The sequence below is a fragment of the Labeo rohita genome, chromosome 21 (genome assembly GCF_022985175.1).
Source record: "Labeo rohita strain BAU-BD-2019 chromosome 21, IGBB_LRoh.1.0, whole genome shotgun sequence".
NCBI lineage: Eukaryota > Metazoa > Chordata > Actinopteri > Cypriniformes > Cyprinidae > Labeo > Labeo rohita.
Genome location: NC_066889.1, coordinates 14,116,738 through 14,141,137, shown reverse-complemented (window position 1 = coordinate 14,141,137; position 24,400 = coordinate 14,116,738). Strand labels below are relative to the sequence as shown.

The window sequence follows — 24,400 nt, the reverse complement described above, 5'->3', positions numbered from 1 at the left end:
TCAATCATTTGCCAAGAGTATTCACAACAATTAAACAAAGGATATGTCTTTGCTGTTGTCATTTTCCACCTCCACGTCCTCCATGGTTTCAAAGTACTGGCTCCAGGGCAGAGGAGTAAAATCTCGTTTTCTCCCCGGTCTGCACAGACAGAAGAGAACAAAATACAGTTTTTAAAGTAACATCCAAGTTTTGTAACATCCTGGTTGTCCCAGTTCAAACGACTGATCAAAAGGATACAGAGCTCAGATAAAGTGTAAAAATGATCATCAGTGAGAAGAAAGGCTAGCTATTGATGAAAAGCCTGTCTCATTAAAGTTCATAAATGAGAAATAAATCCCTCATTAAGGCGTTTTAACTTCAAACCGTCGCTTCTGACCAAAAAACAAATTCGTAATTCATAATAATGTTTACTCCTGTGAAAAAAATCCATCACTTGTCCACAAATCCACTGACATATTTGTTTCAAACTAGTTCAGACTGTTTACACTTGCAAACAGTGCTTGATCTGTGCATATTTCTCTCCTGATTCAGACAAGATTTCACTGAAGAAAGCTATATTATGGATAAAGGACTCTTGTTTTAGCTGGAAGCAACTGTTTGAAGTCAAATACGTCTATGATGGATTTATTACAAACACACACCTTTTCACTTCACAAGATGTTAACTGATGGACTGGAGTCATTCGGATTACTTGTGTGTATTAGTGATAAGTGTTTATCAGATGTTTGGACGGCACCCATTCACTGCAGAGGATCCACTTATGCTAAATTTCTCCAAATCTGATCCGATGAAGAAACAAACTCATCTTGGATGGCCTGAGGGTAAGTAAACTTTCAGCATTTTTTTGGTTCAACTATTTAAACAAATCTTTCGTGTTAGGTAATAATTTACCAACTCTTGTTTGCATGTGGTTTGATAAATCAAGTACAATCATGTATTAAACACATTTCTAAAACATTTTATTTGCAACATTTCTAGCAATTTCCTTTATGCCCACTCACTTGTTCTCGGTTTCTACGAGTCGTATATGTTATACAAGTTTTGTGAATTTATTCAGTCGATTGATTGAAAAGATTCGACTCAAAAGAACGGTTCGGTGAGTCGTGATCGCGGTGTTTGGATGAGACACAGGGCGCAGGAGGGGACCGTAGACAGTCAGAGAAGCAAAATACAATCATTCATGGCATTTAGCGATTAAGACGTGCTTTAAACGTTAAACACATAAATAAGCAACAGACCCCGATAACAGTTATGCCTCGTCACTTTATGGATCTTCTAGATCGTGACAGCTAACAGCTCTCATCGATAGGGTTGCTAAAACACCGTGTATGCACTAACGAGCTTATGATTATGATTAAATGATGTGATTAAAGCGTAAACTCACCCCATTCTTAATTTAGATCCCGACTGCAAACCTGCCATTGGGGGTTTGGAGGCTAGCAAATTCAAATGCAACTGTTTCTCCATGGTGCGAGGAAAACAAAACCCTTTGAGCACGTAAAGCGTCTAGCCCTCTTTGCACCATACGAGTCCTCTTCTATAAACAGTACAGCCGTACACTTTACAAATTAACGATAAATTAGGCTAGATCGGCAGACAGGTACAGAAATCTATGTTCACACAAGTAGTCTCCGCCCACCAGTATTTTTGCCCAGCGTGTATTATGGGAAATGTAGTCATTTAACGGGTTCTTAACTCTGACGCTGACGTCACGGCGCATGGGAAAAAACTACAACTAACAGAAAACACCAGGTTTAGCTCCTTGGCACGTAAACCAGCCTGAAAAATATGACGTAATGCAATACAAAGGATGATAAAGATTGATCATCGTCAGTGCCTTGATATGGACTGCGTTGTAAATATCACGAAGTGATACCTGAACCTTTTCTGAAATCCATAACCACCTTTTATAGCTTTAATGTAACATCTACTTTATAGCGTAGCCGTTATTTTCATTAAAATAAATATTAGCATTGAATTTTTTAATTTAAAAATTCTAAAACGCTGATATTTGTGGTGTCAAACGATTAATCGAGATGAATCGCACCCAATAATAAAAGTGTCTGTTTACATGTGCATGTACTGTGTATGTTTAATATGTATATATCAATATGCATACCTACAGTATATATTTTGAACATATTTAAATGTATTCACATGTATATATTTATATTCATATAATATATATTATATAAAAATATATTTAATATAGAAACATATTTTGTTTAAATATATACATGTGTTTATATATACACATCATAAATATTCCCATTACATATGTAAAATTAATCGTTTGACAGCACTAATTTAAATTAATTAAAATAAAAAAAGTTTTTTTTATTATATTAAATGTTAAGACTTTAAAATGTTAGCTGAAAACCAATTTCTTTTCATTACGCAAAGTAGTGTAAACATGTATTGTATTGCAGTTATTATTATTATTACTTACACTATGGTTTTTGACAGCGCTATGAGAAGTAGCAATCGCAATAATAATAATAATAATAATAATAATAATAATAATAATAATAATACAGTATTTTCATAGGACTGGATCAGACAACAGACAAAAGAAGAGGTCAGACATTTTTCTCCTCAACTGCTTTAATAGATGATCACTCATTAACAGAAGTTACTTTTCAGGGCAGGATCACTGGTATGGTAAAATAAAATAAAATAAATAATATCAACGAAGCACCGTATGGATAAAAGGGCATGAATCTAAGTGGCCTACATTCAGTAAAATCTTCTTTCTTACTATAAAAAAAATATATCCTTGCAAAAACATCAAGCAGGGAAACCTACTTTGGACCTAGTTTGTGCTAATAATAAAAAAATTAAACATTCACAGTTCAGTAAAAAGAAAACAAGAATGAAAATTGCCACAGCAAGGACTTTTTTCCCTTTTAAGACATATTTAGGGCCTTCAATAGACTATTCAGTGAAATCCCAGAATGCAACACTGCCAATAAACTCTCTGTGAAGCACCATGAATCAAATCACACTCAAGCCACAGTTACAAAAGGATGCAAATAAATTCAAACACAAAGGCCAACAAAAAGAAGAACTGTGGAGCTACCGTAAAACACAAATTGCTTTGTAAAATCTGAATCATAAGAGCAAATCCTCAAAGGCAGGAGTCAGAAATATGTCTGGATGCTTCGCCACCCTCCAAACTTCAGTATCATCAGCAGTGTCACTCACACACCGCACCACAGCGCTCCCTGGAGGACTCCATGCAAACAACATCAAACCAACACTGGCAAACAAACAAAACAACGATCTCTCTGAAACTTCAAACACAAAAATGCAAATAGCCATGTCAAAAAAAACAAAAAGGCTGTTAATTTTTGGACGTGAAGGGACAGTAGAAATGGAAACAGTGCTTGGAGAGATATGTGCACGTCTCCCCTCAGTGCATCAGAGGGTGAGGGAGAAGTCTTCACATTCCGGCAGGACTTGGAGGAGAGTGAAGGAGGAAGAGACATTACTTCTTCCAGATGGTGTAAAACACCCACCTGAGTCGACATGTTAAGGAACAGGCAATTCATGTGATACGAGGTCGTCTATGAGGGTTTCCTTGACAAAGTTTTAGTGGACGACAACAAATTAATTAAAGTGTTTATCAGTTCACAAAATTATAAATCATTTAACATATAATTTTCACTACCTGTCAAAAGTTTTTGAACAGTACGATTTTTAATGTTTTTTAAAGAAGTCTCTTCTGCTCACCAAGCCTGCATTTATTTAATATGAAATGCAGCAAAAGCAGTAATACTGTGAAATATTTTTACTATTTAAAATAACTGCTTTCTATTTGAATATATTTTAAAATGTAATTTATTCCTGTGATGCAAAGCTACATTTTCAGCTTAGTGTCACATTATCCTTCAGAAATCATTGTAATATGCTGTCAATATTTAAATCAATATTTAAAACATTTGAGTACATTTTTTTCATGATTCTTTGATGAATAGGAAGATCCAAAGATCAGCATTTATCTGAAATAAAAGCTTTTGTAACATTATACACTATACAATTCATACGCTTTTGAGTCAGTATAATTGTTTTGAGAAAGAAATCATAGATACTAATACTTTTATTTAGCAAGGAAGCTTTCAATTGATCAAACGTGATGATAAAGACATTTATAATGTTACACAAGATTTCTATGTCAGATAAATGCTGTTCTTTTGAACTTTATATTCATCAAAGAAACCTGAAAAAATTCTACTCAGCTGTTTTCAACATAATAATAATAATAATGTTTTTTGAGCAGCAAATCAGAATATTAGAATGATTTCTGAAGGATCATGTGACACTGAGGACTGGAGTAATGCTGCTGAAAATTTAGATTTGATCAAAGGAATAAATTACATTTTAAAATATATTCATATAGAAAACAGTTATTTTAAATTGTAAACAAATTCAACATTTTACAGTTTTTCCTATACTTTGGATCAAATAAATGCAGACTTGGTGAGCAGTAGAGACTTCTTTAAAAAACATTAAAAACCTCACTGTTTAAAAACTTTTGACCAGTAGTGTATTTCACCATGAGAGAACTGAATTCAAAAAGGATACAGCTCCATATATGAGGGAACACACACCACCTCTTTGGAAAAATCCACTTTGCATGAAAGTCTCCCCAAAAGCTTTTCATATTCACTAAGCGCATCAGTCAGATTCACGCAGTTACCCTGCAAACAGAAAATAACATATTAGCATATTAAAAAAATAAAAAACAGCAAAACTCCACAGTAAATTTAACTACGTGCCCCTCTCACCTGTGTGAAGTACTTCCCACCAGGCCGCAGAACTCTAATGGAGAGGTCAAGGATGAGTCTCAGGAATTCCCATGTTGAATCTATACAAAAACACAGATCAAATAAACCAATTTAATACTTGTAATAGAGGTAGGAATCATTCGGTACATCACAATTCGATTTAGATCGATTCTTGGGGATCGATTCACATATTTTCAATTTTTAATCACGATTCTCAATTTTTAATCACACCTTCTGTGCACACTGGACATCAAACGCACCAGTATTTTAATACAAAAACACACCAGTTTATAGTATGGGTAGTCCTGACTCAAGAGAACAGTGTTTCCTATTGATTATTAACTACACATCAAAAATATTTTACACTTCCCAGTAGGGCTGTGTCTGACCATACCTTGTTTGGAAAGGAAATAGCGTACTACGAAACCCCTAAATACAAGATGGGAGGGAAAATATATTTCAGTGCTTTCTCTCGCAGTTACATTGGTACTTTTACTGTATACAAACTGCAGGCATGAGGGACCTGTTATTAATATGCGCGGCATTGAAACTGCTTTAACCACATGTGTTTTGCTTTCACTTTTGAGATTAGCAATCACATGGAACGGAAGTAGACGTACTTACCACATATTTTACAAGATTAGATATTTGTCAGTGGTGCTCAGGATCTGCAAATCATTCACCATCGTCATATCAGTCATCTCTCATTACTTTTTTTATGTGGTAAGTAAAATATAGCCTATAATTATGTACTTTAATGTAACAGGCTACCGCTAACAAATAGCTAGCAGCTGTTTTTCATGCCTTTCCTGATACATTTTCACTATTTGAGCACACACCTACTTCTAATAATAACAAAAGATCAATAATTGATATAAAATTTTTCCAAACACTTGCCCTCGCTGAAAACTAAAGACATCTATTTGACGTCTGCAAGACATATTTTTGTAGTGTTCTCTCATCTGCGTCTATAGGACGTTACCTATCAGATGTCAAATAGACGTCTATTAGATGTATTTAAGATGTTTATGATTCAGAATGTATGTAAAACTGACATTTGACGTCTGTCAGATGCTTTTCAGATCAAGAGATCTTTAACAGACATCTTGCAGACGTACGTGTGCTATCTGGGATGTGAATCGTTTTTTTCCCCCACCCCTAACTTGTAATGCTCAATCAAAAATGTCTAGCCGTACACCAACCTTCCTCAGGTGCTGTGGAAATGGGGACAGCTGTCAAGTCATTTATGACATAATCAAACGTCCTCCCTTGCTCTGCAAACTTTTTAAGTACGGGAACACAGTCTTGAACCAATATCTGAAACAAAAAAGCGGAAAGTGAGAAATAAATTAAAAGTGATATATACATTGTGGGAAATACACTTTCATTGTTAGTAATAAAAAAGGCTGGCAGTCGCCCAGAGTTTGGGTAATTTCCCTCAACTGTCTCCATTGCACTTGTTTCAAAAGCAGGAAAGGGGCCTCATTGTAACTTTGAGCTTACAAATGTTTAGCAACGAATGAATGGACAAACAGGACAAACGAATGAGAATGTGTAATACAGTCTAATGAATACTACCATTCTAGGTAGAAAGAAATTAAAAGGATTGTTCACCCACCTCATGTCGTTCCAAACCCGTAAGACCTTCGTTCATTTTTGGGACACAAATTAAGATTTTTTTTTTTTTATGAAATCTGGGAGCTTTCTGACCTTGCATAGAAAGTAACACAACTGACAAGTTCAAGGCCCATAAAAAAGTAGTAAAGACATCGATAAAATATTTATCAGTTATCAAATGTGACATCAGTGGTTCAGCCTTAATTTATATAATGATGTAAATAATGACTTTATTCAACAATTTCTTCTCTTCTGTGTCTTTGACGCGCATTCACAAGATGCGTTGTGGTACTTTTGTGAATGCTCGGCGGAAACTGACAAGAAAGAGAAGAAACTGTTTTTTTTTTCTTTCCGCCCAAACCCCCCCCAAAAAATTTAGAAAATTAAGGTTATAACACTGATGTCACATGGACTATTTTAACAATATCCTTACTACCTTTCTGGGTCTTGAATGTGTCAGTTTCACTACTGTCTATGCAGGGTCAGAAAGCTCTCGAATTTTGTCAAGAATATCTTTATTTGTGTTATGAGGATGAATGATGGTCATCTTGCAATGACATGAAGGTGAGTAATTAATGACAGAATTTTTGGGTGAACTATCCCTTTAAAACATTTATTCAGCAAAGAAACATTAAATTAAAAAATTCAAATCAAAAGTGAAAGTACAGAGATTTATAATGTGACGAAACATCTCTATTTCAAATAAATGTTGTTCTTTTGAACTTTCTATTCATTAGAGAATCATGACAAAAATGTATTATTTATGTGTTATTTTATATTTCACTATAGTTTTGATCTTGGTGAGTCTAGGCGAGCATAAGAGGCTTCTTTCAAAAACAAAACAAAACAAAAAGTCTTACCGATCCCAAACTTTTGAATGGAAGTGTACAGTTACAAACTGAAGCTTTGCTGGTATGTTTGGTAACCATGGTTGACACAAATAAAAGCTTTAACAGAAAAAATGTCACCACACAGACAATTCAATCCTTACCTCATAACAATCTCCCTTTAAGTTATCTAAAACATTCCCGCATGTCTTCCTCATGTGCTTCCGACATCCATCAATCACCAGCTCATCAATGTAAATATTCACTTAAGGAAAGTACATATCTAAAACCAGTCAGACAAATTACAGTTTTTTTCCATGTAACAGGGTTCATACAGATACTACAAAATGAAATTCAAGGACTTTCAAGGTCTTTTGAAGCACTATTTTTTTTTATTTTCAAGGACTTCAGAGATCTCACTTATCAAACAATGTCTTAGCTTTTAAATTCTAAAAAAAGATTAATAGATATGCAAATTTCTGATCTAAACCAAATGATTCGCGCTCCGAAGTTCCGATCTAAATCAAACGATTCACAATCCACGTTCCGAAGTTCCAATCTGAAGTAAAAGACTCACAAACCCCCTCCAAAGTTCCGATCTAAATCAAATGATTCGCGATCCACGCTCCAAAGTTCCAACCTGCAGCAAAAGATTCACGAACCCGCTCAGAAGTTCCGATCTAAATCAAATGATTCGCGGTCAACGTTCTGAAGTTCCCACCTGCAGCAAAAGATTCACGAACCCACTCAGAAGTTCCGATCTAAATCAAATGAGTTGCAATACGCAATCCGACTGGAGTGCTTCGAAAAAGTGAATCATTTTGCAACACAGTGGTTTAACTGATTTGAAAATGAATCTTTGAAAATCATTAAAAGCAATGCTGAAATTCGAAAATAAATGGCTCTTTTATTTTGATCTGGTTTTTGCTAGTAAATCACTTGAAATCAATGATCAAAGTTATACATTTGAATTAATCTGAGCGTAAATGACTCATTTAATTGATTCGATCAATTGATTCGATTATCTTCAGCCATGTTTACATGATACTGTCAATACTACTACTGGTTTAGCGCATTAGTTTTTATGACATTAACTGAAATAAGCGGGAAAATTTTGGAAAAAGTGTGTATTCTGCTTATTGAAAAAATTAAACGCATTTCATAGATAGAATGCGTTTCAATATTGATATTTTCAGGGGTTTTCCAGGTCTTATATAAGTCAAATTATAAGTCAAATTCAAATACTTCAAGCACTTTATGCAACTTGCACAAAGGATATCTCAACCATGGTGATCATCTTTGGTTTGAGCTTCACCGCCTCATGAAGAATCCCTCCGTCTCCTCCTCCCAGAATTAGTACCTCCTTTCCAGCATAGTGCTCTTTGCCACTGCCCATAATGGCCTGAGTGTAGGGCAGATCACTTTCTGCCAGATCTGCCATTTGAGCACACAAAATTAGCATGTGTTTACATGACACAATAACCCTGAAACTTCTCATTTAGTAAATAAACAAGATTGTTTTTACTTACTGACATCCCCGTTAAGGATGAGCATATTGCCGAACTGCCGCGAGTGCAAGATTTTGATGTTCTGGTAGGCGGAGTCCTTCTCGTACACAACTTCATCAATATCGTACTCCATCAGCCTGCCGTCAGCCGTGGGCCAGTATCGGTCCACATCACTGCCTCGAATCAGCGCTGGGAGTCTGACAGAACACATTCAGTTCAACAGTTAAAAATAAAGTTTCACAGGATACACGACACAAGGGTGAGTAAACAATGAAGGTTTATTTATGGCAACTGATTCAGAATGAAAATACCTCTTGATCCTTTGGATATTTCCATCTAGGAGAGCCTTTAATTTCTTCTCCAGTGCATTCAGTAGCTACAAAGAAATATTGTCTTAATAACGACCTTCTAAATAAAGAGAAACAGGATCTAAACACATTCTGGAGTTGTTGAATCACTCTCGCCTTCTGATTGATCTGAGGTCACAAGCAAGCATGCATGTAATTGAAACAAATGCTGTTCTTTTCAACTTTCTATTCATCCAAAAATCTGCATCCTATAGTTATCAAATGACAAAGAACAAATGCAAATGATGCCTTTCTTAAAGCGATAGTTAACCCAAAAATGAAAATTAGCCATCCTAGGTGTACACTACCAGTCAAACGTTTTTGAACAGTAAAAAAAAGTTTTTTTTTAACCTTCATTTATTTGATCTAAAATACAGCAATAATATTGTGAAATATTATACTATTTAAAATAACTGCTTTCTATATGAATATATTTTTAAAATGTAATTTATTTCTGTGATCAAAGCTAAATTTGTCAGCATCGTTATGTGTCACATGATCCTTCAGAAGTCATTGTAATATGCTGATTGGCTGTTCAAGAAACATTTATTATTATTATTATTATCAATATTTCAAACAGTTGCATATATTGTTCAGGATTCTTTGATGAATAGAAAGATCCAAACATCTTTTTTTTAAAGCTTTTTTAACATCATACACTATACTATTCAAAAGCTTGGAGTTAGTATAATTTTATTGTTTTTTGGGGGAAAAAAATATAGAAATGAATACTTTTATTTAGCAAGGATGCTTTAAATTGATCAAAAGTGATGATAAAGACATTTATAATGTTACAAAAGATTTCTATTTCAGATAAATGCTGTTCTGCTGAACTTTCTATTCATCAAGCAAACCTGAAAACATTCTACTCAGCTGTTTTCAACATAATAACAATAAAGGTATTTGAGAAGCAAATCAGAATATTAGAATGATTTCTGAGGAATCATGTGACTGGAGTAATGATGCTAAAAATTCAGCATTGAGATCACAGAAATAAATTACATTTTAAAATCTATTTATATAGATAGCAGTTATATATGACTTCCTTCTTTCAGACAAATACAATTCGAGTTTTATTTAAAAAATCCTGGCTCTTCCAAGCTTTATAATAGCAGTGAATGGGTGTTGATTTTTTGAAGTCCAATAAAGTGCATCCATCCATCATAAACAGTTCTCCACCAGGCTCCGGAGGGTTAATAAAGGCCTTCTGAAGCAAAACGATGTGTTTGTGATATTTAAACTACAATTATATAGCTTGGAAGAGCCAGGACATTTTTTAATACAACTCTGACTGTATTCATCTGAAAGAAGAAAGTCATATACACCTAGGATGGCTTGAGGGTGAATAAATCATGAGGTAATTTTCATTTTTGGGTGAACTATCTCTTTAAAATCAGACATCCCAGTTTTAAAAGCAGTATGGTGATTGGAAATGTGTGACATTTGTCAATTGTTTTAAATGCTACAAGTGAGTTTAGGGAAAAATATTAGTATTTTTAAGATTAATATTCAGTTATCATGCATCTCTAGTATCTCTATCAATCCTGATAGCACCTACATTCTGTTAACTCACATTGTCCACTTGCGCTACATCGTCCCCTTCAAGACACTGCAGGTCAAAGGTCACCAGACCATGGGAGTGCATTCGTAAGATGGCCAATCTGATCACAATCAAAACACGGAAGCACAATTAAAACCTCAAAACTGTAGATAAAACTTGACCAAAAAGTGATATGCGGCGCTCAGGCCAGATTCATTCCAGCTTAAGCCTAAACAAAGCCCCAACAGCTGTGTTTACAGCAAGCCACACACAAAACAGGAAGTGAGTGCCAAAGCCTTTAGATCAGATGCACAAAGCCACTAAAATGACCCTGCGCTCTTCTAAATGCTATCCTTTGTTGCACAGAGGATGCACTTAACTGGCCAATCAATGGTCATCCTAAAGAGTGTCTGAACACAGGAGCACACCTGGTGCTTTCAGTAGGGCGTTTATGTCGTCAGTTGGTTTTAACATTATGCTTAGCTGTTACACAGCAAAAATGAAAAAACTCCATGGAATGGCCTGATGGAGAGGAAACTTGCTAAAAAAAAATGATATAATGGAAGGGCAAACATTCATCATTCAAATTCAGGTTCCTCCCCCTTCAGCTAAACAAAACTTGCTCAAGAGTTTTTGCATACAGTGGTATGTTGAGAAAGAGCCAAAAGAGCTCACCTGCCATTCTTGCCAACAAAGGTTGCCAGATATCCGTGTCCTTCTGAGTCGTGGACATTCTCTGTCATTTCCTGCTCTTGAAATATAGACTGCAGGCCACGCACTGTCGCAGAGACATCAGCTGAACAGAGAGAGAGAAAACAGACAGATTCATTTATCCTCTAAGCTTCTAAAGAAGAACTTTTTACTGAAGACGGCTGACACTAAAACCGATGTTTCTGCATGTGGTTCAGCTCATTTGCATATCTAATTATGTTTCCTAAACTACTTAAAGGTACAGTTCAGCCCAAAAATGAAAAAATAAAAACTCTGTCATCACTTACACTTTTCTTTGATGAAAAACAGAAGATATTTTAAAAGATATGTGAAACATTCTTCAAAATATGTCATACATTTTTGGAAAGACATGAAGATGATTAGATAACAGACTTTTCTTTTTTTGTGTGAACTATCCCTTTAAGAACTGAAAACGTAACTGACAACATCTCCTTCTGTTTTCCACAGAAGAAACTTTTGAACAGCATGAGAGTGAATAAATAATTTTCATTTTTTAATAAAATAAGCTAAGCTAAGTGAGTTTGTGTTCATTAAATATGTGACCCTGGACCACAAAATCAGTCTTAAGTAGCACGGGTATATTTTGCAGCAATAGCCAAAAACACATTGTATGGGTTAAAATTATAGATTTTTCTTTTATTGCAAAAATCATTAGGATATTAAGCAAAGATCATGTTCCATGAAGACATTTTGTAAATTTCCTACCGTAAACAAATCAAAACTTAATTTTGGATTAGCAATATGCATTGCTAAGAACTTAATTTGGACAACTTTAAAGGCAATTTTCACAATATTTTGATATTTTTCTACCCTCAGATTCCAGATTTTCAAATAGCTGTATCTCGGCCAAATATTGTCCTATCCTAACAAACCATACATTAACTGAAAGCTGTTCAGCTTTCATACGATGTAGAAAATTCATTTTTATTTTTAAAAAATGGACCCTTATGACTGTTTTTGTGATCCAGGGTCACATATGATAAAATATATATAACTGTGGAATTCAAACTGCTCTTGCATAAAAGGATATCTTGCAAAACAATCAATTTTAACCTAGTTACGCACATAGTCTACCCAAACAAGCCAATTCATATTGATTTCTATTCATTCTACTGTTTATAAAGTAGGGTGAATTGTAACATACAGATATTCAGCAGTAAATTGATCTAATATAAATCCAAAATGACAATACATGATAGTTTGCACCTGTGACACTGCTCGCAAAACAGATTAATAAGGCATATTTGTGCATAATATGTAAGTATTATCGCTGCAGTATGCAAGTATGGAATACTCTTCTTATCGGCTTGTGATATTATTAGCAAGTGAAATAGAGGCACGGCTGTCATAGGAGGTGAGAGACTATCAGAGCTTGTCAACATACAGAAAAACACTTCTAGTTCAAAAATATGTCATGTAAACACGGGACTAGTGCCTAAACGGTGTTACGCGCTGTGCATTCTTAACAATACGTTACAGGAAATATTTGTGTTAATATGCGCCGCGGTTGCTAGTACAAATGTATGTTCACATATGAGCTTGATTCAAATGCATAATACAGAGCCGACATTAGCCTCTGCTAACACCGCTATGCTACCCCCAGAAGGTCATTTATCAGAGCAAACGTCAGAAGAACATGCACAACAAAAGAAGCCTTACGCTCGACTGCAATAACACATGCATCCCGTCTCGGCAATGCAGCAGCGGGACTGCAGCCTCGCTGCTATTATAGAGACAATAAATCGCTTACAGAGCAGTTGCGAGGAGGCCCGCACGTCTGCAGTGCAACACGAGCCCTCCTCTTCCTCTCTTCTTCCACTAGCCCCCTTCATTCATTTCACTTAAATTTACCTGGCGCACGGAGCTTGAAGTCAAGGGTGTAATGTAGCACTGCCATGATGGGGTAAAGCCGTCTGCCATGCCTGGATGAGGCAGCCGGTGGTGAATCGGTGGAGAGTCTGTGGTGACAGAGGGAGAGAGAGCGGTCAAGCCGGAGGGAGGTGTGTTGTGTGCGCTGCCGCTGCTGCGCTCTGTCTGTCTGTCTCACTGACTCGAGCTCGGAAGTGGGTGGTAGTGCTGCTGGGGAGGTTGACTCATCTCAGCGAATCGAATCTTTCACAGAGATTCGTTCACCAATACCTTTTTAACTGAGTTTTTAACATATACTCAGCAGAGATAGAACGTTGGCATTAATAAGAATGTCCTGGGGACATCTCTGTTCATTCTTTTTTCGTAACCCAAAGCTAATCATCCACCAGAGAGGGTTCTTGTATGTGACAACTTAAAGGGACCCTACACAGAAATTTCCCAAATGATTAGTTCTAGCTTCTGTTGTTAAAGAACGTTCCCAGAACATTCTGTGAACCAAAAAGTGTTAGCTGGGTACATCCATTTGTACGTAATAGTCTAGTAGATTAGTGGATTAGTGAAAATTTTATGTATGCAAATTGTATAATATCCAATGTACACATTTCTAGTAATTGTGCAGTTCCCAGCAGGCACACAACGTCATAAGACGCTGATATTTGGTTAAATTTCGGTTGCGACATCGGCTGACCAAAATTCAATGTAAATTCAACGTTTAATGTCAACGTTAAACTGATGTCCAATACCAATGTCAGCTGACGTTGATATTTTGTTGTTTTTAGGTTGTGTAACCAAAATCCAACATTAAGTCAGCGTCAAATTGACGTCAAATACTGATGTCAACACGATTTCATTCTCAACCAAAATGCAACGTCTGTCCGACATCATGTCCAACGTCAACCTGACGTTATATAGACGTCCAGTGCCTGCTGGGTTTATTCTCATATTGTATTTTCAGAAAGTTTTAGAATATTTGTCCTCTCTTCAGATTTGTCACTACTGAAACACAGTAATAACCCAGATAGCACATGTACGTCTGCAAGATGTCTTGATCTGGAAAGCATCTGCTGTGTACAAATTTGACTGACGTCTGTAAGATGTTAGTTTTACATACATTCTAAATTATAAACATCTAATATCAGGGAATCATTTAATTAGAAGAGTTATATTGACCTGATAAGATTTTTCTTACATCTGCATTGTAAACATATATTTTTTGCTATTTTATTATTATTAATATTATTATTTTACAGGTAAACTAATAACAGTGTAATTTATGAGATTTGTTGTATTTGTTGTATTTTGAATCCGGTTTTTCTTTGTGAAAGGCAAAAAGTTGATCATACTGATTTCAAGTTAAGGATTCATTCGTTTGAATATACACTGAATTATCATAACATCTTAGTTGATAATTCAGTATACTTTATTTTTGACAAAAAAATCCCATGTTTTGGTTGTGATTGAACGTTTTCGGTAGTGAAAGTAATGTTTTGGTACTGACCACATCCCATTACAAAATTTTAGCTTGCATAAAAACAAAAATATATAATACTTAAATACAAAAAAATTGCATAACTGTACTAAAATTTAGTTTGTTTCCCCCAAATATGAGGATAATGTGTTTCCTTTTGTCACTATCCTCATAGCACAGGTACATCTCGGAGACGTCTATGTGACGTCTTCATTGACATCTGCAAGGGGTATTTTTTATATTGTTTGCTCATCTGCAAAACATCAATAGGAAGTTTCCGATTAGATGTCAAATAGACATCTATTTGATGTCTTTAAGATGTTTATGATTTAGGTGTATGTACAACTGACATCTTACAGACATTGTACACAGCAGATGCTTTCCAGATCAAGTGATCTTTAACACACATCTTGCAGACGTCTGTGTGCTATCTGGGAACCGAAACAATGATGACATGTTTCGGTCGTGACAGTGCCGTATGGCGGGACAGTTTTTTATTTTTTTTACATAAAGTTTCAGAATTTACAAAGAAAATATAAAATAAATATTTTTTAAAAGAATCAAAAAGATACTTCTAAAAGCAACAATGGAAACAAAAAATATTTCAATATCATTTTCATAAGCTGAAATTTAGTGTTATAGGGTTTGGGACAGCCACCTCCCAATTGAAAATACCCAATAAATGATGATTTCATATATATTAAGTGTACTAATATTTTAAATATTATTGTGGGATTCAAAAGATAATAGACCCAGATAGCACACATACGTCTGCAAGATGTCTGTTAAAGATCACTTGATCTATAAAGCATCTGCTGTGTACAAACATCTGACAGACGTCTGTAAGATGTCAGCTTTACATACATTCTAAATTATTAACATCTTAAAGACATCTAATAGACGTCTATTTGACATCTGATAGGAAACGTCCTATAGACATATTGCAGATGAGCAAACACTCTAATAATGTCTGTGTCTAATTATGTCTGTGATAATTTCAAAATGTGTTCAGTAACTCGTTCAGTGGCCTTTCTGCATGTTATCTTTACACAGGTGGCGTCAAAAGTGAGTAAGTCATGGAATTTTGAATGAGTCATTTTAATCGTTTCATTCTTGACCTAAAGTCTCATTTTTTAGGATTTGCGTATACATATTTACTAAAATCCCGTAAGCGTGTTTAACAAGTTTTCTACACAAACAACAAAGCAGATATATTATTTTTCATTGATATGTCATCTGCTAGGACAACTAGCAGAAAGTCATTTTAATCAACTGCAAAAGTCATTTACTCAACAGCTAGGACATATGCAAAAAACAATAGTAATGCCCTTATGTTATTTTAGTTGTGTTTAGCCTGTTATGTTGGATTAATAACTATCCTCTTGCTCACTCTTTAATTGTGAACGAGATTAATTCGCTAAGCGAATCAGTTCGGTTATTCAGACTAAAAACACGACTCGAATGCTATTTTGTGAGGTATTGTTTCGTGTATGAATTGTAGGTGTTTTTCCCACCTAGAAATTTTCAAGTAGTAATATGTTTACACGTTTCCTATATGAACTCGAAATGTTCATGATGTACAGAAATCAGCACATTTAACATTTAATTTATGACTGTTTGTTGTCAGATGGTAGTTCAGTAGTATTTGAATGATTACTGTATTAATCTACCAGGGTTTCTAAGGTAGACCAACTGATATTTAAGAGAATATCATGGTCCATGTCCAAAAAACACGATAGTGCCGTGGTAAGTTTGACTGAGCATGAAACTGCCCTCAATACTGTCCTCTTACTACAGAACAACAGTTCTGGTTTTTCTGTTTGTGTCATTTAAACGCAGACAGTACTCAGATCTGAATGAAAACCTCTCTCATTGCACTGTTTCTAAGAGTGCTCTCATTCAAATCATTTCCCTCATAATGCTGGCTTTAATCCAAGCATTTTAATTACCAGCTGAACTAGAATGAGTGGCACGTTTATGGGCATGTGCATTGAATGCCTAGAATAGCAGAGTAGGGAAGGTTACTGTGGAAATGTAATAGGTTACAGATGAATCAAGTTACTCGATTTAAAATGTAATAAGTACTGTAACTTTTCAATTACTTTATTAAAGTAACTTATTACTTTTAATTACCTTTTGATTACTTTTCTAAATTTCTGATATTTTCACCTGTTAATGTTGTTGATTTTGAAACATTTAAACCAGGCAGAGTTAAGCTTACAGTAGCACTCAACACTGATTACTGTCAGACTTTCAAAATTCTTTATCACTTGAATTAAGATTATAATAAGTAAGGGATAATATACATTCTTACTTTGCAATAACAACTGGCTGAATGGACATTACCTCATACAGCTGCTTGATAGATTATTTAGATGTTTCGTGTCAAAATTATTAGACACGAAACACTGATCTGAGTTTAAATATTTCAACGCAAAGCTTCCACGAAGAAATCAGTTGCTAGCAAACAGCAAGTTCAAACATTTTAGGGATACTGTGCAGTCATACCAGTTTTCTTACACAACATTTCACCACATAAATAATTAAGTAGTAGTACTAGTTTGTTAGTTATCTTATAATCCATTACAGTGTACAAGAAAAAAAAAAGTCAGCAGCTGCGTTTGTATGAAACAACAGAGCAAGTAATATTTTATTAGCTAACCAAACGCAAAGCTTCCACCAAGAAAAATTATCAAGCATATAGCACTGACTTAAGTTGCCCCGAATGACCCTGAGCTGTGTAATAATTTAATTTAAAGCACAGCCACCACAAATTCAGACTTTTTTTTTTTTTTTTACTTATTTTTTGGGGCTTTTTATGCCTTTTATTGTGATAGGACAGTAGAGAGATGACAGGAAAGAGCTTTGAGAGGACCTCGAGACGGGAATCGAACTCAGGTCAACGTGAGCGCACTTGCGCTATATGTCATAACAAAATCATAACATAAATAACATCATAACAAGAAATGGTTTAATAGCTATGATACTGGGTTTGAAATTAAATGTTTGCATAGTTGTGACAGAAAACACTAGCATCTAACAATGCCTTATCTTAAAAAATAAAGTTTAGGCATAAACCCAAATTGGAAATAAAACAGTTATCGAATAAGCATGTGTCCTATTCTGTGTCCTAAACTCCCGAAACATTGGCGTCTCATTTTAGAGCAGTCAATGCAATTTATGAAAGAAGTCAATTAAATCTGTAAGTGGGGGTGGGTGTGTGAAAAAATTGAGATGTACTTTTGCATTTTTCAAAAGTAACTAATTTAATTACACATTTTTTCTCAGTTACTGTAACTAATTACAACAAATTACGTAATTCCGTTACATGTAACTAGTTACTCCCCAACACTGTAGAATAGTTACTGTAAGCACAGCCCAGCTGTCATCATTAGTATATCAGCCTTAGATGATTTTGAGATGATTATGCAGTGATTTAAGATTGCACATTTATGTTTCATCAGTTGTCATGTATAATTTAGCCTTTGTATTGTTTTGATGTACCAACCCTTCAAATAGTTACCATACAAAATACAAAATTTCACACGTGAGGCACCAAACAAGTCACACTGATACTTAATGTCAAAACATCAAACAATTTATTGATAAAATTACTTTTTTGGAGATACTAGAACACTGGTGCTTTCACATGAAAGTTTCATTTTGTTAAAGATCTTTGAGGAACACATGAAAAGGAATTTACGCTTGCAGTTATCTTCAGATAACACGTAGTTGAGCATACAAAACAATGTACAAACATCTCAATAAATATCATGCTTACAAAAATAGACAGTGTTAAACTAATTAATCGTTTTAGTTCAACATTATTGCAAGAACCTTGCTGCTAGGGTGCAAACGGTCAGAATATTACAACATACATTATATACAACAAACCTAGACTTTCAACACTCACAACCGCACACAGACACGCAATCATCGCATCCTGTCAATCCTGCTCGCACACTACATTTACCATTGAAAAATGTTAGTTTCAGTGAAGCTCAGTTAAGACACATCACAGACAGAAAATCTAATAACCAGACAATGGCCATGCAAATCAGATTTAGAAGAAAATAATTTCTATATCAGTAGTTTTATTCTTTCCCTGTGTTTTTTTTTTCTTTCAGTCATGAGACAAGGGTAGAGAGTTCATTGGAAGTGCAGTTATTTGGTCTCGGATGGAGGCCGAAGTCATTATTACAAACACAAAAAAATTCTAGATAAAAGAAGTTTACGTACAAATCAATGCCGATATTTAGCATATGCAATAACGTAAAGCAAAGAAAGTGAGTGCAATGAGAGGAAATGCTGTAACAGAGTAAAAGTGAGAACTATTCCTTAGGAAAGACGTAGACGTTTGATAAAAGCGACTAAGATGAACCCTCCAGGGAAAGAGAGCGAATGTTTTTTTGTTTTTTATTTAGCAGATATGGCTGAAATGCCTGGTGCTGAAATGCCCTGCTGTGTTCTCTGGGTCTCTGGCTACACGTCCCGATGGATGATCTTAGTCTCTGCCTCTTGAAGAGGAATATCCTGTCAAAACAAGACACTGCGATTAGTGATGTGTATTAAATTATGCAACGCACGTCTATGATCATAAGATCATAAGAAAACAAAGACGTTGTTTCAAAGCTGAAAGCACAGATAGACTAGTTTTTTGATGTGCAAGCCATGCCCAAAAAATGCCTCTGGTAAAAATACAAAGAAATGTATTGCATTTAAAGCTGCCAATCAGAAGCTTTAAGGCATGTTTCAAAAAAATGTTTGCATCTTTGATTATAAAGTAAAATAAAAATATGTTTGTCTTTGATCGGTTGAAATAAATTTCACCCAGTGAAGATCACTTGCTTTAAAAGGAATATTATGTCATCATCTACCATGTACATGCCACTTTTTTTTCTGTGGAAGACAAATGTTTTTTTTTTTTTCAATTTAGTTAAATTGCATGATGATGCCTGGCTATCAGGTTGATTTTGATTCGCATATTTCAAAAACTGAGAACACTTTATGAAATGGTTTCATTTGTTAACTTTAGTTAATGCACTAGATATCATATCATGCACTAGATATCATATGAGAGCTAAGAATGAACAGCATTTATTAATCTACGTTCATAGTAGTTTTTTAAAATAAACTGTACTATTATTCATTAATTTGCGTTCATAATACATTAATTAAAGGGATAGTTCACCCAAAAATGAAAATTCTGTCGTTAATTACTCACCCTCATGTCTTGAATGTGTCAGCTGTGTTGCTGTCTATACAGGGTCAGAAAGCTCTCGGATTTCATCAAAATATCTTAATTTGTGTTCCGAAGATGAATGAAGGTCTTATGGGTTTGGAACGACATGAGGGTGAGTAGTTAATGACAGAATTTTCATTTTTGGGTGAACTATCCCTTTAATATTAACTGACTTGAAATGTTAAAAACGTTCTGTGATTGGTTTATTAAAAAATGTATTAAGAATGTGAGTGTGTATTAAGAGTTATTTAAAAAAAATTGTTGATGCGATAGCCTTGTGGGCCGTGTTTTTTGTTTAAGTTGATTTTGATGGTATGAGGAAAATTGAAATAATCGCGCCGGCGCACACAAACACAGCATTGCTAACTTGACAACGCAGTTGGTACTTTACCAAAATAAAACACAGTGATCCAAACATTAGCGCGCCCGCCTCACTGTGTCACCGTTAGACCGCGACTGAAGTACAAAGTCTATAATTTACATAATAAATAATAGTTTAGCATTTGGATGCATTGCAAATATGGAAATATTATGGAATATTTGGATTTGTGCCGAATGAGAGAAGTAGGATACAAGAGCACAAAGCTCCATTTCGCAGACAGTTGAGTGCTCAAGTCTTTAAAGTAACATTACACTCCTTTGTCAGTGAGAGACGCGTTCAGAATCACCACATGGTCACTGTCTAGTGGTCTTTGTTTACAAGTGCGCAATAGTGATGGGTCGTTCTTGAACGATTCATTCATTTTGAACGAATCTTTAATGTGACTCGGGATGAACGAGTCGTCTCGGGGGAGTGATTTGTTCAGTCATGCATACGCAACATCCTATTAGGTCCTGTACTGGAATTAGTTCACCTGTTTCGAATCTTCGGGTTTTTAGAGTCGTTCGTTCACCTTATGGGGCTGTCACGTGATGAACGAACGACTTGAACCCGAAGACTCGAGAGATGAGCTAATCAATTCTCTTTCCGGCTCAGACTGCATAGGTTAAACTTATGGGGCTGTCATGTGATGAACGAATGACTCAAACCCGAAGACTCGAGAGATGAACTAATCAATTCTTTTTCCGGCTCAGACTGCGTTGGTTAGCTAATTGGGTTGTCAGGTGATGAATGAACGACTCAAACCCGAAAAACTTGTCAGATAAGAGGTGAGGTGAGCTAATCATAGACTAAAGACCCAGGTAAACAATGAACTAATCTTTTCTGTTTCTTATAGCATTATAGTTTTGTTTTGTTTGTAGTGTGATCAACGTTTGTATAAGCAGTGGATGTGTTAGGGAGGTAACAGGTAACATTTTAATTATATTTTGCTAAAATGAACGAAATGACTCGAAAAAAGATTCCTTCATTTTGCTGAATGAGACTCAAAGGTCCGAGTCGGTAAAATGATCCGAACTTCCCATCACTAGTGTGCAACTCCTGGCATTCGCTGTTTTTCTGCCGGTGGTTATCAAACAGTGTTGCATTACTGCGGGCGCCCCCTTATGGACTGAGGGTGAATTGCCTGTGTTCGTTGGCCTCATGCACTGAACCGAGATGCCCGTACCGTGACGGTTCGGTACGAATACATGTATCGTTACACCCCTAAATATATATCAGCACAACTAGTTTCAACATTGATAATAATAAGAAATGTTTCATTTTTAAAATAAGTAATTAAAATTCCATTATTAAAATGAAGTAATGATGCTTAAAATACAGCTTTCCATCACAGGAATGAATTACATTTTAATGAATGTATTAAAATAGACAATAGTTATTTTAAATTGAAATATTACTTTACAGTATTACTGTTTTTACTGTATTTTCAATCAAATACATGTAGTCTTGGGTAGCAAAGGAGACATCTTTAAAAGTGGTTTAAGTGGTTTATGGTTAAATAAATGCTGTTGATTTAAACTTTCTATTCACCAAAGAATCACGAAAGAATGATTTCCACCAAAATATTAATCAGCACAACTGTTTTCAACATTGATAAAAATAAGAAATGTTTCTTGAGCACCAAATCATTATTAAAATAATTTAAAAAGCATCATGTGACACTGAATCCTGGAGTTATTGCTGCTGAAAATTCAGCTTTGCCATCACAGCAGTAATTTACATTTTAAAATATATTCAAATAGAATTTTAAATTGAAATATTATTTCACAATATTACCGTTTTTACTGTATTTTCGATCAAATAAATAAAGCCTTGAGAGCAAAAGAGACATCTTTAAAAAATAGTTTAATTTGTTAATGCATTAGATATAATGAGCTAAGAATGAACAGCATTTATTAATCTACATTCATAGTAATTTTTAAAATATACTGTACTATTATTCATTCTTAATTAATTTGGGTTCATAATACAATAATTTGGCTTGGAATGTTAAAAAAAGTTCAGACTGCGATTGGTTTATTAAAAAAAAATGTTTTTTTTTGTTCAGCAAGGATGCATTAATCTAATCAAAAGTGACAAGACATTGATAATGTTACAAATTATTTATATTTCAAATAAATACTGTCGATTTAAACTTTCTATTCAGTAGAGAATCATGAAAAAACACGATTTCCAAAAAAATATTCATCAGCACAACTATTCTCAACATTGATAATAATAAGAAATGTTTTTTTGAACACCAAATCATTATTAAAATGATTTCTGAAGGATCATGTGACACTAAAGACTGGAGTTAATGGCTGCTGAAAATAAATATATTTTAATATTTTAATAAATATATTAAAATAAAAAAACAGCTATTTTAAATTGAAATATTACTATACTAAAATATTAACCAGAACTAAAACCAGTTCTGAATATTGATTAAAAATAGTCAGTATTGCATACATTTTAAATAATTATTAATCATTTACTACTGATTGTGTACAACGATTGTGATTATTATAATAATTTAAATATTCATGGTGTTCAAATATTTTTCAGTATTACTATATTACTATTTTACAATAATAATACTGTATTTTCGTAAAAAAAATGCAGACTTGGTAAGCAAAAGAGACGTCTTTTTTAAAAAAAAATGTACGTCATGTGTATAAACGTTAGGTTAGAATTTTGGAATTTAAAAATGTATCTTACACTTATGCTATGAAATGTGTTTTGTGGTCAGGTTGCTTCAGGAAAGCAATAATCCAGGACTTCAACCGGTGAAAGCTGTACCTTGAATGAATTTTGAAGAATCCGCAGGCGGTGCAGCTTTTCATTGAGTAAAGGATCATTGCAGCGGCGGACGAACGATCGCTTGTACTCTAATCGAGAAGAGGACCTGTGCTCATTGACAGGCGATAGATTAGTCCTCTCCAGAGCCCTGTACAAATCCCCCAATGAGTCAGCCTGGTGCCTGCGCTCCCGCTCTGAACCTACAGAGGGCATTGAAGAGTTACTTACAATGCAATACACCATTATTATGGCCACAACTAAAATGATTTAAAATTTAAAACAAATGGTATCAATAATGGTTATTTAAATAATCATCATAAGGCATGTAAATACATTAAATACATGTTAATATAGGCTAGGTTTAAAATCCAACACTATACAGTATATAACAGGGATTCTCAGCTCTGTCTTTTCGTCTAAGGTTAAAAACCCTTGCTATTATTGTAATTATCATATTAGCTGTTTTCATTAGGGAATTACACTTTAAAGTGACAATCAGGGATCTCGGGGTGGTATGAAGAGAGAGAGCGGCCCTAAAGCCACGTTCCTCTGTTCCGTCCTGAGACGACATTAACGTGGACTGAAGGGACTCCTCCTCGTGTGCTTTGAGGCACAGTTTAGTTCTGAGAAACGGTGAATGTGTGGAACAGAAAGGAGGGATGCAAAAGGATAGACAGGGATGAGAGCTGTCACGCTGGATTAGAAGGACTGCACCTAATATGAGGCTATTGGAGGTCTTAAGGGAGATGGGTATTCAGCTGGGATTTGCAGCTACAGTGCATCTGAATCAAGCAACAGTATGTTCATCATTACAGGCTGCAATACAAATAACTCAAGCAAAATGCAGCATCCTCTCAATGACGTTTTGCCATGACACTTAATAAAAAGCAGTAACGGTGAGTACAGATATTGCCAGGTTGCGATCAAGCCATCCTTAAAAGTACAGAAGTGCAGAATTGTGATTCTCATTGTGATTGTAATGCCTTTTAGTAAATTACATTCAATATTATTATTAGACACCTTTCAACTGATCCAACAAAATGTATTTTTTAGATGGGAAATGTAAAGCTTAGCAATTACACGTTGCTCAAAACAAGGATGAAAACAATTTTCTGTACGCACACAAAAATTAATATATAAAGATATATTATTATTATATATTAATACTTTATAGAAAAAGGTTTAAAATAATGTTAAAATAATCAGAATAATTATCAGATTTATTATCAGTATCAGATTAATTACAAAAATTATTATTATTATTACTATTATTATTATTATTACCAATATATAGGCTATTAA

The 24,400-nt window shown here is 34.7% G+C and overlaps 3 protein-coding genes across 7 annotated transcripts in view; all 3 read right to left on the bottom strand.

Moving 5' to 3' along the window:
* Nucleotides 1-1,646, bottom strand: part of ppme1 (protein phosphatase methylesterase 1) — a 6,285-nt gene extending 4,639 nt beyond the window's left edge. For both annotated transcript variants that reach the window (XM_051093919.1, XM_051093920.1), the window contains exons 1-2: nt 1,386-1,646; nt 48-139 (exon numbers count right to left, since the gene is read on the bottom strand). In XM_051093919.1, coding sequence (XP_050949876.1) covers nt 48-139; nt 1,386-1,468 — 175 coding nt within the window. In that variant the 5' untranslated portion in view covers nt 1,469-1,646. The remainder of the gene's footprint in view (nt 1-47; nt 140-1,385) is intronic.
* Nucleotides 1,647-2,997: 1,351 nt separating this feature from the next.
* Nucleotides 2,998-13,406, bottom strand: sms (spermine synthase). The gene is made up of 11 exons (XM_051093785.1): nt 13,211-13,406; nt 11,303-11,423; nt 10,661-10,748; nt 9,052-9,116; nt 8,762-8,937; nt 8,512-8,666; nt 7,397-7,486; nt 5,991-6,105; nt 4,789-4,868; nt 4,586-4,701; nt 2,998-3,519 (listed from the first exon to the last, which is right to left on the bottom strand). The coding sequence occupies exons 1-11, from the start codon at nt 13,254-13,256 to the stop codon at nt 3,489-3,491; spliced, it is 1,083 nt and encodes a 360-aa protein (XP_050949742.1). The 5' UTR covers nt 13,257-13,406; the 3' UTR covers nt 2,998-3,488.
* Nucleotides 13,407-18,278: 4,872 nt separating this feature from the next.
* Nucleotides 18,279-24,400, bottom strand: part of cnksr2b (connector enhancer of kinase suppressor of Ras 2b) — a 57,024-nt gene continuing 50,902 nt past the window's right edge. For all 4 annotated transcript variants that reach the window (XM_051093317.1, XM_051093321.1, XM_051093319.1 and 1 more), the window contains 2 exons: nt 23,099-23,298; nt 18,279-19,229 (listed from right to left, as the gene is read on the bottom strand). In XM_051093317.1, the coding sequence (XP_050949274.1) occupies nt 19,179-19,229; nt 23,099-23,298 (251 nt within the window). In that variant the 3' untranslated portion in view covers nt 18,279-19,178. The remainder of the gene's footprint in view (nt 19,230-23,098; nt 23,299-24,400) is intronic.